The 15,174-nt window shown below is 50.3% G+C and overlaps 1 protein-coding gene across 1 annotated transcript; it reads right to left on the reverse strand.

The window, feature by feature from the left end:
* Positions 1 to 68: 68 nt before the first annotated feature.
* MIND_00139300 (uncharacterized protein) lies at positions 69 to 679 on the reverse strand (the record flags this gene model as incomplete). Its single annotated transcript, XM_037358322.1, has 4 exons — positions 69 to 123; positions 188 to 210; positions 258 to 478; positions 526 to 679. 4 exons carry the CDS (start codon positions 677 to 679, stop codon positions 69 to 71), a joined length of 453 nt encoding a protein of 150 aa, XP_037226232.1.
* Between the last annotated feature and the right edge of the window lie 14,495 nt (positions 680 to 15,174).

The raw sequence follows: 15,174 nt of genomic DNA on the forward strand, positions 1-15,174 counted from the left end.
GAGAGTTGTCAAATGCTTATAAGAGAAATTATATCGGAGGAGCAGCAAAGTAGTGTTAACATTGATGCTCAATTAAACTGCTTCTTCTGCCTTGTTGGTCGTAGGCTCTCCCTTTTCAGTGGACTGTGCAACAACAGAGCTATCGGTCAGACATTTGTCGCAGTTGCAATGGTCTTGCTTTTCGAACCTGTCCCGAGACATTTCACAGGACTGATTGCGTGTAAACAATTCGGCGCGTTTCAGAGACGACGACTCACATTTAAAAAGGCGTTGAACATCAGACCTCGAGAAGTGCGCAGACTGAGGAGAAACTCGCCCAGCTTTCCCAAATCCTCCAGCTTGTCGCAGGTGGTAATGGCAAAGAGGAAGATGAAATAGGATAACGGATGGACAATAATGCAAAGGAGGATAACATGGATGTAGTTATCATGGCCACACAAGCCCGCTCCCAATCGGGAGCAGTACAGGACAATATCGGCTGTGGCAAGTTCAGTTTAACTGGCAATCGTTGGCGCCAGAACCCACCGATGTACAGACAGTAGAGCAGGATGAAGCAGAACGGATAAAGACGCCTTCGCAAGGGAGACGATGGAACCAGAGCTCGGGTTGACAGAGCGAGCACAAAAGCACATCTTGCCAAGGGCAACCAGGAGAAGGTGACAGGTGGCTGTGTCGCCATGATGACAAGGGCTACACGTCTAGCAGCGATACTTAGCGTTCATTGGGGATAAGGATAGATGAGGCTTGCCGGCATTTTATACCTGAAGCACAAGGCAGTGCAGAATAGGAGTTTGAGTAGGAGCTAAATTACAAAGCCACAAAGGGGCCTCTTCGGATAGCAGTAGTCCCGAATTCGGAAAGCGTAGCGGGGTCCGTACTACATACTTACCCTTGTATGTATCGTGTCAGAAGCGCCTACATACGTCAGTTGTCCACGCAAGTGCCATGAAGTGCCAGAGATCAAAGACTTCCTCGACAACAGACCATATTCGCAGCTGCTTAGCCGAGACCCAATCAATGTGGTTTCCTGTTGCTAGGACCCAAAAAGGCGAGTGACTGATAGGTGACTGATAGTGATGCTGTCAACGTCAGCCCTTTCCTCCTTCCACTTCCCATGGCCTACGACGCGTACGACCAACGCTTCTACCCCCAGTATGGCTGGCCGTACCCCCAGACGCCCGCTGCAGCGCCTAGACCCATCCGTATCCGACTGGGCCCACACAACCTCCCAATTTGACGCGTCACAAAACGCGTCTTACGCGTCTTTCCGTGTCGCCCCACCGTCGCACGCCCTAAGTCCCCTCTGCGCCTCAGATAGGACACAACCAAGCCCCTCCTCCCTCTCCCCTTGCCCTCAAAGTGCAAAACTTCGTCCCACCGCCCACCGGTGATGTTGCCCCACCCAGCAAATTTCGTTATACCGCCAAGCAGCTGCTTGATGTCGTTCATGTCGGAGTCAAGGTCGGGTTTTATGCTGTGAAGCGGGGTGAGCGTGGAAAGAAGGACCAGGAGTTTGGGAAAGAGCTGCGTGCATTGGGCATCGTCGGGAGTGACATGACTCTTCGCAAACTCCTCGACAATCTACTTGTCTATCAGGAGGTGCGTACATCTGTTATACCTCGCGGCTGGCACTTACATATATCTAGGACCCCGACCGAGTCCCTGTTATCGCCAACATTATACAGGGCTCATCGTTGGCGCCGTCATTTGGCGCTCAGCTCGATCTTCTTTGCCAGCAAAGGGACGGTTACGCGTCGAAGACAGACGAGGATTGCGAGAAGACAAAAAAGGTGCATTCCATACTCTCTAACAATGTTGTTGGTCTAAAATACACGCAGAAAGACGATGCGAATAAACGTGGCGGTGCTGTAAGGGCAACCCTGGAGACTCCGACGAAAGCCTAGCAGGGGAGGATCCAAAGTGTGAATAAGACTACAGCAAATACACGGAGGGACCGACCTAGCAGGGGAGGATCCAAAGAGAAGAAACTCTAAGGGTCCGCCTGCTAGGGCGCCAACTATATACTGGTCGTCCGTAACTGCCGACGTAGAGCGCAGAAGGCCTGAGCGGTGTCGCAGGCTCTGTCCCAAGGTGATCGTTGGGAGGGTCTTGACGGATCGGTGATTGTGCGGGGCGAAGGAGGCCGTGGACGATGGTCGGGTGGGTCGGAGCGTCCGAGGGGCGCCGGTCGGATGCGCCTCGGATGCGTTCGGAGGGTCCGAAGGAGGCCGAGCGGGGGTTCCCCTGACATCACCCCCCCTTTGAATGCGGCGTCCCGACGCATAGTTCGGAAGGGCAAGGAGTCGAAGGTCGCTGAGGCGATGTGCCGTGGTTTACCTGGGTACCTCCGATAGAAGTCCGCAATTTTGTCTGGCGCGAAGACACGGTCGAACCGAACCCACGAGTCGTCGGGCATCGTAGCCTTTCCACCTGACGAAGTAGTTAAGACGGTTATACCTTATCCTGGCATCCAAGATTTCCTCGACTTCCCATTCGGGGATTCCGTCCTCTAGTTCGGGGGCGGTTCGTCGTAGCCGGGTCGTCCATTGAAGGGGGTCGTCCTGAGCGAGCTCGAGTTTAACAACGGGGAAGACGGGGTGGAGCTTGGAGTAACGCAGGGGGAGGTCGAGCTTGTAGGCACCCTTGCTAACCTCTGCGAGCACCTTGAACGGTCCGAGGCGCTTGTGGGAGAACTTCTCGGAGGGCCGAGTTGTTCTGATGTCAGAGGCATCTAACCAAACCTTATCACCAACTTGAATATTCGGAGCGTCCGATCGTCTCCGATCGTAGTACCGTTTATACTCGTCTTTGGCTTTGACGAGCGCGGCCTTCGCCTCGGAGACGCCGTTCGCTATCCGATCGCGAAACTTCGTTCACTGACTCCAACTCTGAGCGGGTGCCCGGCTCGAAACCCATTCGGGGAGCCGGCCAGTGTCCGTCATAAAGGGTACCTGTTGAGTGGAGGAGTGAACGTGGTTGTTATAGGCGAACTCAGCGGCAGGGATAAGCTCGTCCCAGTCGTCTTGTTGGTAGTTGGTGAAGATTCGGATGTACTGCTCGAGCTCCTGGTTAATGCGTTCGGTTTGTCCGTCGGTCTGCGGGTGGTAAGCCGTAGAGGTAGCCGGCTTGACGCCAATTAAGCGCCAGAGTTCGCGTGAAGTCAGCGATGAACTGCGAACCACGGTCTGAAATGTACTTCTCGGGGTTCCGTGGTGTCTCCAGACATTCCGATAGTACAAGCGGGCAGCTCCGACCGCGTCTATTGTCGTATGGCATTCGGTGAAGTGAGCGCGTTTCCCGAGGGCGTCAACCACTACCATAACCGCGTCATACCCATGGGCCTCGGGGAGCTCGGACGATGAAGTCCACAGTGACGGTGTGCCAGCGCTCGGGGGACTTCGGTTGGATGTAGCTCCCCGTGCGGAAGCCTTCGGAGGGGCCGTGACGACAGCATAAGTCGCAGGTCGCGACGCGGCGTCCGATATGGCGGGACATCTGTGGCCACCAGTAGTTTGCGCGAAACCAACTCCAGGGTCTTGAACCGCCCGGCATGTCCGGCGACACGCGTGTCGTGGCAGAGCTCTATAATGCGCCTCCTCAGGTCTTTCACCCTTAGCTGTAAGTTTTAGGCTAAAGGCCTATGTACAGCTAAAGAGGTGCTTGCCTACACAGTTATTTCCACCTAGGGCTAGCTGTACCTAGTGATTTAGGCTATTGAATCAATGATATCAATGATGAAATAAGTTATTATGTAATACATATAATTGGATAATTATGTAATATGATACTTTTAACTCCTTTTCTTCAGGCCGATAACCCGGTATGTAGTTGGGAAGGCCTGTATCAATAACTTTCCTAATTAGGACAAAATGATATATCAGGAGATAGCCATCAAAAGTACTGATGGCAATCAAAAATGGTTCCACAATAAAATCATTATCTAGATAGGTGCATTGCCACAAGCACTAGGATACCAGATAAGGAATAATAATATTTTTTTGTAAAAGTGTCACACATGTCACACATGTTACAAAGTGTCACATTTGGCTCTAACAGAGGCCAGTAAAGGGCTGCCTAGGTAGGGCTAATCCTCTAGGCAAAGGGTTCCCTAGCCGTACCTACTGGTTTTAGCCTAAATCTTACCACTATGGCTCCCGCAAGCACCGCGAGATCGTCCGGGAGGTCCTTCGGCAGCTCCGAATGCACAAGTTGTACCTTCGCAAGGAAAAGTGCGACTTCGAGAAATCGTCAATCAAGTACTTGGGGGTCATTATCTCACACAACCATGTCGAAATGGACCCCGTTAAGGTCGCCGGAGTCTCCGCATGGCCTCCGCCCGAAAACAAGAAGGACGTTCAGCAGTTCCTGGGGTTTGCTAATTTCTACCGCAGGTTCATTCGGGATTTCTCGGCCCTAGCGCAACCTCTCTTTGCGCTCACCAAGAAAGACCAGAAATGGACCTGGGGAGACGCCGAAGCCGCCGCCTTTCAAGCCATCAAGGATGTGGTCGTATCAGAACCTGTCTTAGCGATCCCGGACGACTCTCGGCCTTTCCGACTTGAAGCAGACAGCTCAGATTATGCGACGGGGGCGGTTCTTTCACAACAATCCGCCCCGGACGGGAAGTGGCACCCTGTAGCGTTCTATTCCAAAAGCTTAAATGATGTCCAGCGCAACTACGAGATTCACGACAAGGAGATGCTCGCGATCATCCGCGCACTCGAGGAGTATCGGCATTTCCTCGAGGGCGCCGCGCATCCGGTTGAGATCTGGACTGACCATAAGAACTTGGAATACTTCCGAAAGGCGCAACACCTTAATCGTCGGCAAGCCCGATGGTCGTTGTACCTTTCCAGGTTTGACTTTACGCTGCACCACGTCCCAGGTCGCCAGATGGGCCGTCCCGATGCTCTCTCCCGCCGGCCTGACCACGGTATCTCCGACGACAACTCGGATGTCACCCTCTTACGCCCCGAACTGTTCCACGTTCGCGTGCTTGAGGCCGTCACTGTCTCTGGGCCTGGCTCCGAACTTGTCCGCGACATCAAGGAAGCGCTATCCGGTGAGCCTGACCTAGAGGAACCCGTCGCACTTGCGGCTCGGCAACTCTTGAAGGTCCGAGGTCAAGCTCGGGGCCCCCGCTCATCGCGTTCGGACGAGTGGGCCGTCTCAGGCGACCTCCTGTACTTCCGTGGCAAGGTCGTAGTCCCCAAAGACAAAGACCGAGCCATAGTGGTAAGATTTAGGCTAAAACCAGTAGGTACAGCTAGGGAACCCATTGCCTAGAGGATTAGCCCTACCTAGGCAGCCCTTTACTGGCCTCTGTTAGAGCCAAATGTGACACTTTGTAACATGTGTGACATGTGTGACACTTTTACAAAAAAATATTATTATTCCTTATCTGGTATCCTAGTGCTTGTGGCAATGCACCTATCTAGATAATGATTTTATTGTGGAACCATTTTTGATTGCCATCAGTACTTTTGATGGTTATGTCATGATACATCATTTTGTCCTAATTAGGAAAGTTGTTGATACAGGCCTTCCCAACTATATACCGGGTCATCGGCCTGAAGAAAAGGAGTTTAAAGTATTATATTACATAATTATTAACTTATATATATTATATAATAATTTATTCCATCATTGATATTATTGAATCAATAGCCTAAATCCCTAGGTACAGCTAGCCCTAGGTGGAAATAACCGTGTAGGCAAGCACCTGTTTAGCTGTACATAGGGCTTTAGCCTAAAACTTACAGCTACGGGTGCTTGCGGAGGTCCGAATGTGCGATAAGGATGTCGTCGAGGTAGATCATAACGTCGCCTGAAAGAATGAGATCCTGGAAAATGTCATTCATCATCATTTGGAACGTCGCGGGGAGTTTGTCAGGCCGAAATACATCACCAAAGGTTCGAACAACCCTCGGTTAGTCCGAAAGGCCGCCTTCCACTCGTCTCCTTCTTTAATCCGGACGTTGTTAAAACCCCAGCGAACGTCGAGTTTGGTGAAGTAACGAGCGCCCTTGAGCCTGTTGATAAGGTCGTTAATCAACGGAAGGGGGTACCGGTTCTTAATCGTCATTGCGTTGAGGGCGCGGTAGTCCTGGACAAACCGAAGCCCTCCGTCCTTTTTCTTAACGAAGAAGACGGGGAGGCCATCGGAGATTTCGAAGGGGCGAATACGGCCTGTGGCAAGTCCTTCCTTGATGAACTCGTCAAGTTCGCGCTGTTCGAGGGGAGAGATCGGATACACCTTGCAGTTAGCGGGCTTCGCGTCGGGGACGAGTTCGATAGCGTGGTCCCAAGCCCTTCGTTCTGGTAACGTGTCGAAGGACTCCTTGTCGAAGACGTCTTGGAACTCCTTGGCCCAGTCCGGGATCTCCAAGGCGGAGGGGCCGAGTTACGGGCGAAGGCCTCTGCAAGGCGTTGGGACACTGTACTGCCAGCGCGGATCTCCTCAACTGGGCGAAAGGAGGTGTAGAAGATGCGGTCGCCATCTTCAAGATGCTCGTTGCCGTCGAGATCTGGTGAGGGCTCCAGAGGGTCCGAAGCAGCTCCGAGCTCGTCGTCAGCATCATCTGGGCCAGCGATATCGATAGCGCAAACAGTGGGGAAGGCGCCCGCCAAGTAGTCATGATTTAAGGAGTCGGAGCCGCCGAACCTCGGCGCGTTCGGTCCGCTCTTCGTCACGGCAGGTAGAGCAGCTGGGGGCAACGACTCATTTTCACCTCCTTTGTTTCCCAGTTGATCTCGGGGTTATGCTTTTTGAGCCAGGAGTATCCGAGTATCAGGTCCTGTTTCCCAAGGTGGGTTACGGCCAGCTGAACGCGTTCGGAGTGTCCGTTGTACCGTAGAACGAGGTCCGCGATTTGGCGAATAGACCCAGCATCATTGGGGGTGCCGTCGACATTGTAGACCGGGATGGGTACTGAGAGATTTCGGACTGGCACATTATTCCAGTTGACATATTCTGTGTCGATAAAGTCCGAAGTAGCTCCGCAGTCGACCAGACCCGAGAGGGAGAGCTTGAGCGCGTTCGCAGTGGACTCAAGTTCAAGGGGGAGGTGCAGCGAGTTAACGCCAGGAGCGGCAGAGATGGTATAACTGCCAGGTAGCTTTTTCTCCCAGGCAAGTTGGCGAATCCGAACGGGGGGCTTCGGAGGGGGCAGAGGGTGCGTCTTTCGTTTCGGGCTCGTTGTAGGGCAAGGGAGTTGATTCATCATACAAACAAGTGAAACGATTTATGGACGCGAACGAGAGCACACCAGTCACTCGTCGCGGGGGACAAAATCCTCTGCCGGAGCCTCCGAATGCGCCTCCGCTAGGGCCGCAGTATCGGACAACCGCTGATAAGCCGCAGTCTGGGACAGACCAGGAAACGACTATTTTTGTCGATTTTGTTGCTCAGCGCACGTCTCAGAGTTGACATGAGTCCCGAATGGTCAACTAGGGAGTTACCTGCACAAGAACATATCAAAATCCAGTCAAATCCTATCAAATCGCTCATAGTGATTCCAAAGTCTTGACTAGGAAAAGTTCGCAGAGCCCGCTTCTCGCTAGAATCCATCCAATTCTATGCAAAATACCCAAAGGGAGTGTATTCTAAAAGGCATATTCGGTTTGGCGCTCAGTGGAGACTCGAAATCGACAACTCCTAGACTAGGGCCACCCCTATCTCTGTTGGTATCGACGACTGACATCATTGGAACGTGGTTTCGGATCATGCTGGAGGATCGGGAGTGCCAAGGGACGGTTAAACGGTGAAAAACCTACTCAATTGATTGGGGCCTGGACCTGTGATCAACGGCGACTCTAAAACACTGTCGAGGAACTGATCATCTGAACATTGGAAATGCGCCAGGAGAGTTGGGACAACTACCGCTGAGGCCATACGCACAAGATACGAGTTATGGGTGTCAATCGAAAGCTGGGAAGCAGAGCTATCCACTTATCCTACTCAAGATCGAGGGATTCTTCACAAGCAAAACTAGATGGTCGCGAACACGGAAGATTTACACAGGTCATTGACTCCAACACACGCGATACCAGTCATCTGGACCTGGATTTTCGACTCCGGGTCGTATGGCGAAACGATACCTATACAATTATGCACATGGACGACTTTTCTTACTCGAGATTTTCCCTGATTCTATCAATTTCTGTTTAGTATTTATACCTCTGTTTTGTATTTGGCAGGTTCACGGATTGCCCCGCTCTACTAGGTGCATCTGGGGATCTAGCTCGTCAATTTATCTTGCTAGCTCTTTCGAAATAGTATCATCGCGTCGAAGGATTATTGGTTGAGGGTTTCGGTTGCCGTTTAAAAGAGAGTTCCGGTTGCTGTTTATTGGGTTTCGGTTGCTGGTCGAGAGTTTAAGGCAGTTAGTTCCTGACTCGAGACAACTCAGAGGGTTTAAGGCAGTTAGTCCTGATCCAACGAGTATAAACTCTCCGGGCATCGTATTGGCGCTTCTCTATTGCTGAGTTTTCGTCGATAGTACGCTTTGGGGCACAACAAATCAACGTTTTTCGCAAGAAACTCGTATCAACCCTACAACCTTACACATTTGTGCCAAGGCTCTGTTCACAGGGGTCTGTTCTCGCACAAGGAGTCGACGATATTTTGGGTTTTGTGACTTTCCCTACTCGACATTATACAACTTTCTCTCTATCTCAAGTGGAGTTTTGGTTGTTTTTGTTAGTTTGGTTAGTTAGAGGCTCATTTGCTTTGTCCCCACTCCGCACTCATCATCTGGAGCCCACCGCGAGGGGTGATCGAGTATTGCTGAAACTTGGTTTCGTGCAATTTGTGACAAGCAAGAAGAAAAGCAAGCGCCCACACGCTTGGATCGAACGTCAAAATACCACCAAAAGGGAAACAGCGAGATCTAACTGATTCCCAACCGAACGATTTTCCGAATCTACTACGCGGAGTTGGAGAACTGAGACCGACACCGTTATTCGTACCAAAACTATCTGCGAACGCGAAACCGAGGACTACCCGTAACTCGCAAGGCGATCGAAATCGGACAATCCCGACAAAATCGACAAAATCTCAAGCATCTTCGTCGAAAAGACCGACTCAAGCATCAACACAAAAGCGCGTTCAATCGAAATCTACAACAAAGCGCAAAACCAACACAAACTCAGCGACTGTCGAAGAAGAACAACAATCTCCGACACCATCTTCGCCTCTAACCGACTTATCAGAGAGCGAAATCAACACGAATCGGCTTAACGAACCTCCGATTCAACAAAACAACGAAAACATGGACGATGGAAATGGTGGAAATGGCGGGAACGGAGGTGGCGCGGGTGGCGCAGGTGGAAACGGAGGTGGTGGAGGAAGAAACGCTCAAGGAGGAGCAGCGGTGCGGTTCAAGGTGCCTGAAACATGGGATTCTGGTCGTCCTAGCTTCGATGGAAAGACTCCTGCCAAGTTGGAGAAGTTCCTAGAGGAGTGCGAGCGAATCATCGTGCAGGGAGGCATCGACAACGACGCGGAAAAGAAGGAGACGGTGCTGAGGTATCTCGACACTAAGCATGTGAAGGAAGCGTGGCGGAATCTGACAGCGTTTGCTGGAGGAGACTTCGATGGGTGGAAGGCGGAGATACTGAAGATGTATCCAGAGTTGGAGGAGGTCAACGAAGGATCGAGGAGACGCTTGAAGGAAATTTGCGCCGAGGCACAGGGTGCTAGTCGTGAAGATCTGGGTCTAGTGATTCGATTTTGTGCATTCTTTTTGGCAGAATCCGAAAAACTCCTCAGACCACCATCGCAAATCACCAACAAAGAGTTGGTATCGTCGATTCTTGGTACGCTCAGCGATGATTTTGCTTCGGCAGTCGAAGTTGTGTTGAACCAACCGAATGTGGCAAATATCTTGGGTCCGAACGCGAATGCGGGAAACCAAAACGCGGGAAATACTCGAAGAGGCGATAAGTGGAACTACAAGGACGTCTTGAAGGTGGTGGAATGGTTGGCGAACAATTGGTCTGGACGGGAGGCAGATGCGATGATGAGAAACGACTCGAAACCCTCGAATTTGCTCTCGAGCTCGAAAAGCGGAAACTCTACGAACGATATTAGAGTGAAAAACGAGTTTCGTGATCAAATGGAGAGTTTCGCCTTAGAGATAAACGCGTTGAAGGACGTTATGGCCGTTAGGGATAAGCAACTCATCGAGACGATGAAGCAGTTCCATCAGGCTACAGAAAATAAGTCCAAGGAGCATGCGCACCCTCAATCGGGACCGCCGCAACGCGATTATCAACAAGAAGGAAGTCGTGGGTATGGAGGACAACAGAGTGGAGGGGACCAGTGTCATTTCTGTGAAGAAACTGGACACATGGTGCGAGATTGCCCAAAGAAGAGGATGTTGTTGGACCAAGGGAAGATCGTTATGGAGAATGGAGGCTTGCGCCTACCAGGAGGTCAATATATTCCTAAGTATCCTGAGAATGTCTCGAGGTATCAACGAATTCTCGACTGGTATGGCAAAGGCGGAGGGAATATTGTGTCAGGAAATGCGCAGACGAACCTTCAGTCGTCGTTCTACAACGAATATACTCCCAGCGAGCAGTATAATTTGCTGTATGACACGAATGAGGACGAAATCCGTTCATTGAGGCGCAAATGGCTGCTATGACTAGGCAATATCAATCGAATAATGTCTCAGCTCATGAACCAGCAAGATTCTCGAACCAGCCGGGGCGATCCAATCGTTTCCACAAATCCTACAACGAGATTCAGCGTCGCAGCAAGGGATAGGAGGTAGACAACAGCAGAGAATGGGGGGAGACGGGGCAAAAGAGTGAAGCGTACCCTGTGTACCTTCAAGGGCCTGTTCAACCAGGCTTGCCCCCGGTCGATCCGAACTTTCAACAGTTCATGACGATGTACAATATGGTTCAGGCCATGCAGAACCAATCTGGATCCAGTTCGCAGTCCGCGAATCAGTCGATGGAGTCCCAATTTGCGAATACGCGTTCGGGAAAAGACTCTAACGCTGGGGAGGGACGAAATTTTTAGATAGTTCGAGGAAGGAGACAGGGAGCTGGCGAAAGAAAGCTCCTGAGGCAACGAAATCTCCTGAGAACCGATCGAAAGTTGCGAATAAGGAAAAGGAATCGTCGAAAAAGAAGGAAGATCGAAGGAAAAAGGATGATCCTGTCGAGTCTTCAAGTGAGGAGGAAGAATCTGAGCCGGAGGTGCTGGAGAAAGAGGATGTGCCGAAGAAGAAACGCAAAGCTCGATTCAGAGGAGAAGATTCTGAGGACGAAAAGTTGGAATATGCTGCCAGGATGGTACCCAGTTCGGAATCGCCCAAGCGCGAGACGAATAAGAAGCGAGATGTAGAAGAGAGGGCGTATAAGTTGGCGACGAAGTTCGACGACCCGCATATAATTAAGCGAATTGTGGAAAAGACAGAAAATACAGTCAGTGCACGATGTTACTGTGGGCGATTTGATCTCTCTTTCTCCAGAGTACGCGAAAGCGATCGGAAATCGACGAATCGGACTCGACAACCTATAAAGCCAGTCTTGTTACATGGGAAATTGGATGAAGGATCGGAATACCCGTTCATGGAAGATGAGAACGTTGAAGTTCGACTCCAAAATGACGGTGTAGACATCGACCAATTGCCAATGGTGGACTCGTTCTACATTTCTACTGAAGAGGATAAGCAATACGGAATAAGGGAAGGCTCATACGTGAGTACCGACCCATATCTCCAGTATGTGGCTTCTCTCCCACCTGGGAGAACCGCCCAAGCAAGTCTTCTCAGGGAAAGATTCGGCGTCGTTGAGGGTTGTGTGGCCGTTAATCGCTGCGCGAGCGTGTGGAGTGTGTTATTGACAGTGGATCGCAAATTGTGTCGATGGCATTGTCGGTAGCGGAAAGATTGGGAATTCCTTGGGATCCTGACTTGCAAATCTACATGCAAAGTGCGAATGGGCAACTGAAGAAGTCTGCTGGGTTAGCAAGAAATGTATGCTTCTTGTTTGGAGACATACCCGTCTATCTGCAAGTGCATATCATCGACCAAGTGGCTTATGAAGTTTTGCTCGGACGACCTTTCGATCTAGTAACGGAATCCAAGTTAGAAAACTTCGGGAATGGGAACCAAATGCTCACGATTCGCGATCGTAACTGAGAGCGAAGGTGTGTGATACCGGCTCAGGCAAGGGGAACTTATTCTGTGGTGTCGAACTCGAAACGGGTCGAAGAACCTGGGAAAGATCCGCCTGTTCAGAAGGAGAATCGAGAGCATAGGGCCAAAGTCGAGGTGGAATCGGATTTTCAGAACTCGTCGAGGAACTAGTGGGAGACTGGGGAGGCGAAGAGCTGTGTGTGTGTATGGGAATTGATGAAAAGGGCGAGTTGCGAGTGGAGGGATACATCGAACCTGAGGACGGGTGTCGATTTGAGGATGAAGAACTGCAATTGGCGTACCTAACAGCCAGTAAAGAGTCGAAAACCATGTCCAAGGACCGAAAGGCAAAAGAGTTGCTCGAGGAGTTTGTCCAACAGCGAGTCGACCACTCTTCACAGAGTAGGAAAAGTGGGCTAGTGGTAAAATTCGAGTCTGAATTGGGTGTCCGTCAAGGACCAGACGAGGAAGTTAGAGCGGCGGTAGAAGCATCTTATCTGGGGAACGTACATCAGCATGAATCATCGATTCCGTGTCTGAAATGTGCCCGACCTTGGGTTCGATCGAGAGAGAAATGGTTCACCTGTGGAGGCTGGAGTCGAGATTATAGATACATTCGCTGGAAAGAAGTATAAACCGGTTGCGTTGAAAACGAGGCCAGTTTATGGTGAGCTTCCAGAGAAATATCGCATAAAGAGGGAAATCATCGGGGATCCTTTGGCTGAAATGCCTAAGTTATCACCAAATCCGAGTGAATTCGTACCTACCGAGAGATATACACAAGAGAGGATGGAAATTATCGATAAAGTTCACAACACTGGGTTCTTGAGGAGCGAGGAAATGAAGGTTATTCATAATTTCATGATGCTTCATTGGCCTGCGTTCGCTTGGAATGACGAGGAGCGAGGAACTTTGCGACATGATTTCTTTCCGCCTGTCGAAATACCGACGGTCGAGCACAAAGTGTGGATAGAGAAGAGTATTCCGATCCCGAGAGGACAACTAGAGGAGTTTTGTAAAGTGATTAAGAAGAAAATCGACGGGCGTGTACGAACCGTCGAATGCTTCATATCGCTCGAAGTTCTTTGGTGTTCTCAAGAAGGATGGCAAGAGTATTCGACTCGTTCATGCTTTGGAGCCGTTAAACGCGGTTACAATTGCGCATTCAGGAATCCCACCTGCGACAGAAGAGTTGGCAGACCACTTTTCGGGTCGAGCGTGTGGAGGAGTTTTGGATTTGTACTCGGGATATGATCATAGGGACCTTGCGGAGACCTCGCGGGACTACACAACGTTTCAGTCGCCCTTCGGAGCGTTGAGATTAGTGAAACTTCCTCAAGGATGGACGAATTCCGTACCAATTTTCCATGACGATGTCAATTTCGTCTTGCGAGAAGAGGTTCCCCACGTTTCGATGCCATATATCGATGATGTACCTATTCGAGGACCAGCAACGCGGTACGAGGATGAGAACGGAGAAGAGGAAACGATACCTGAGAATAAGGGGATTCGTAGATTCTTCTGGGAGCATATGCAGAACGTGAATCGAGTAGTTTAAAGGCTGAAATACTCAGGTTTGACGGTTTCTGGCATGAAAGCGGTGTTGTGTGCGGATGAATTTGTGGTCGTAGGCCATACGTGCTTCGTCTGAAGGAAGAAGGCCGTCGACGGATCGAGTAGGAGTCATTACACGATGGCCTCCTTTGAAGAATGTCTCTGAGATAAGACAATTCTTAGGAGTCTTGACGTATATCAAGCACTTCATTCAAGATTTCCATATTATGAGCAAGCCGATGACGGATATGCTGAAGAAAGGAGTGGAATTCGAGTGGGGAGAGCTTCAAGAGGCTTCTATGGCGTTGATCAAGAAGGCAGTGGCGGAGTGTCCGGCGATTCGACCGTTGAACTACTCAGAAGGATGGACGACAGTGATTCAGATCGATAGTTCGTACAAGGGAATCGGAATCGTGATCTACCAGTATCATGAGAACAACCCAAAGAAACGATACTACTCAAGATTTTCATCAATACCGCTCGACGAGAGACAGGCGAACTTTTCTCAGGCGAAACGAGAGTTGTTTGGCATAAAGCGAGGCTTGGAGCACATGCAATATTGGATTTTGGGCTGTAGAAATCTGGTACTTGAAACAGATGCGTCGTATATTAAGGGAATGCTGGATAATCCTGGCATGGGCCCGAATGCAACGATAAATCGGTGGATTGAACAGATTCTCATGTTCCATTTCGAGTTGAAACATGTAATCGGCAAGACCTTTACGCCAGATGGACTCTCGAGACGAGACAAAGTACCGGGAGATGAAGAGTATAAGAATACCGATGATGGACCCGAGTTGGTGAAGCCAGGAGTGCATAAAGATTGGGATTATTCGATTCCTCAACCGAAGGAGTATGATGATTTCAAGTCGGAAATTGACACGAGAGGTGGATTCTACTGGAGCGTTGGATCTCGATGAGCACGACACAATGGAGAACGAAGCCTGGAGGGAGCATGGTCAACTTTGCTTGGATACCTATGTGGAATCAATGGATGAGGCAGAAATTATCAGGGATACTTATCGCAGAGAAGGAATTGAGATGCCACAGTACATTTCATCGTTCGTGCGAGAGCCTGAGAAACTCCTACCGAATTCAGCGTTCAAATGGGATGCTAAGAAGAGGGAACCATATCCTGAAGAGCATCGGACGACAGAAGGAGTATGCAGCGGATGAAAAGCTCGAGTTGGTTGAGAAGTGGCTTGAAATACCAAGAAGAGACCGACTGGATTCACAGATAGGGCCTTCAGGCGTTGATAAAATACGCTCGGAAGTTCTTTCTGAGTGAGAAAGGAAGGCTTTTCCGTCGAGATAAGGATGGAATGCACAAGATCGTTGTTAAGAAGGAGCATAGGATGTATGCGATGCGTTCTGCGCACGATAGTTTGGGTCATCGAGGAGCGTATGCAACGAAATCCTTGATTGAAGTCAGATTATGGTGGCCTCAGATGGATCGAGACGT

The sequence above is a fragment of the Mycena indigotica genome, assembly GCF_014461135.1.
Source record: "Mycena indigotica strain 171206Taipei chromosome Unknown Mind.scaff0001, whole genome shotgun sequence".
Classification (NCBI taxonomy): Eukaryota; Fungi; Basidiomycota; class Agaricomycetes; order Agaricales; family Mycenaceae; genus Mycena; species Mycena indigotica.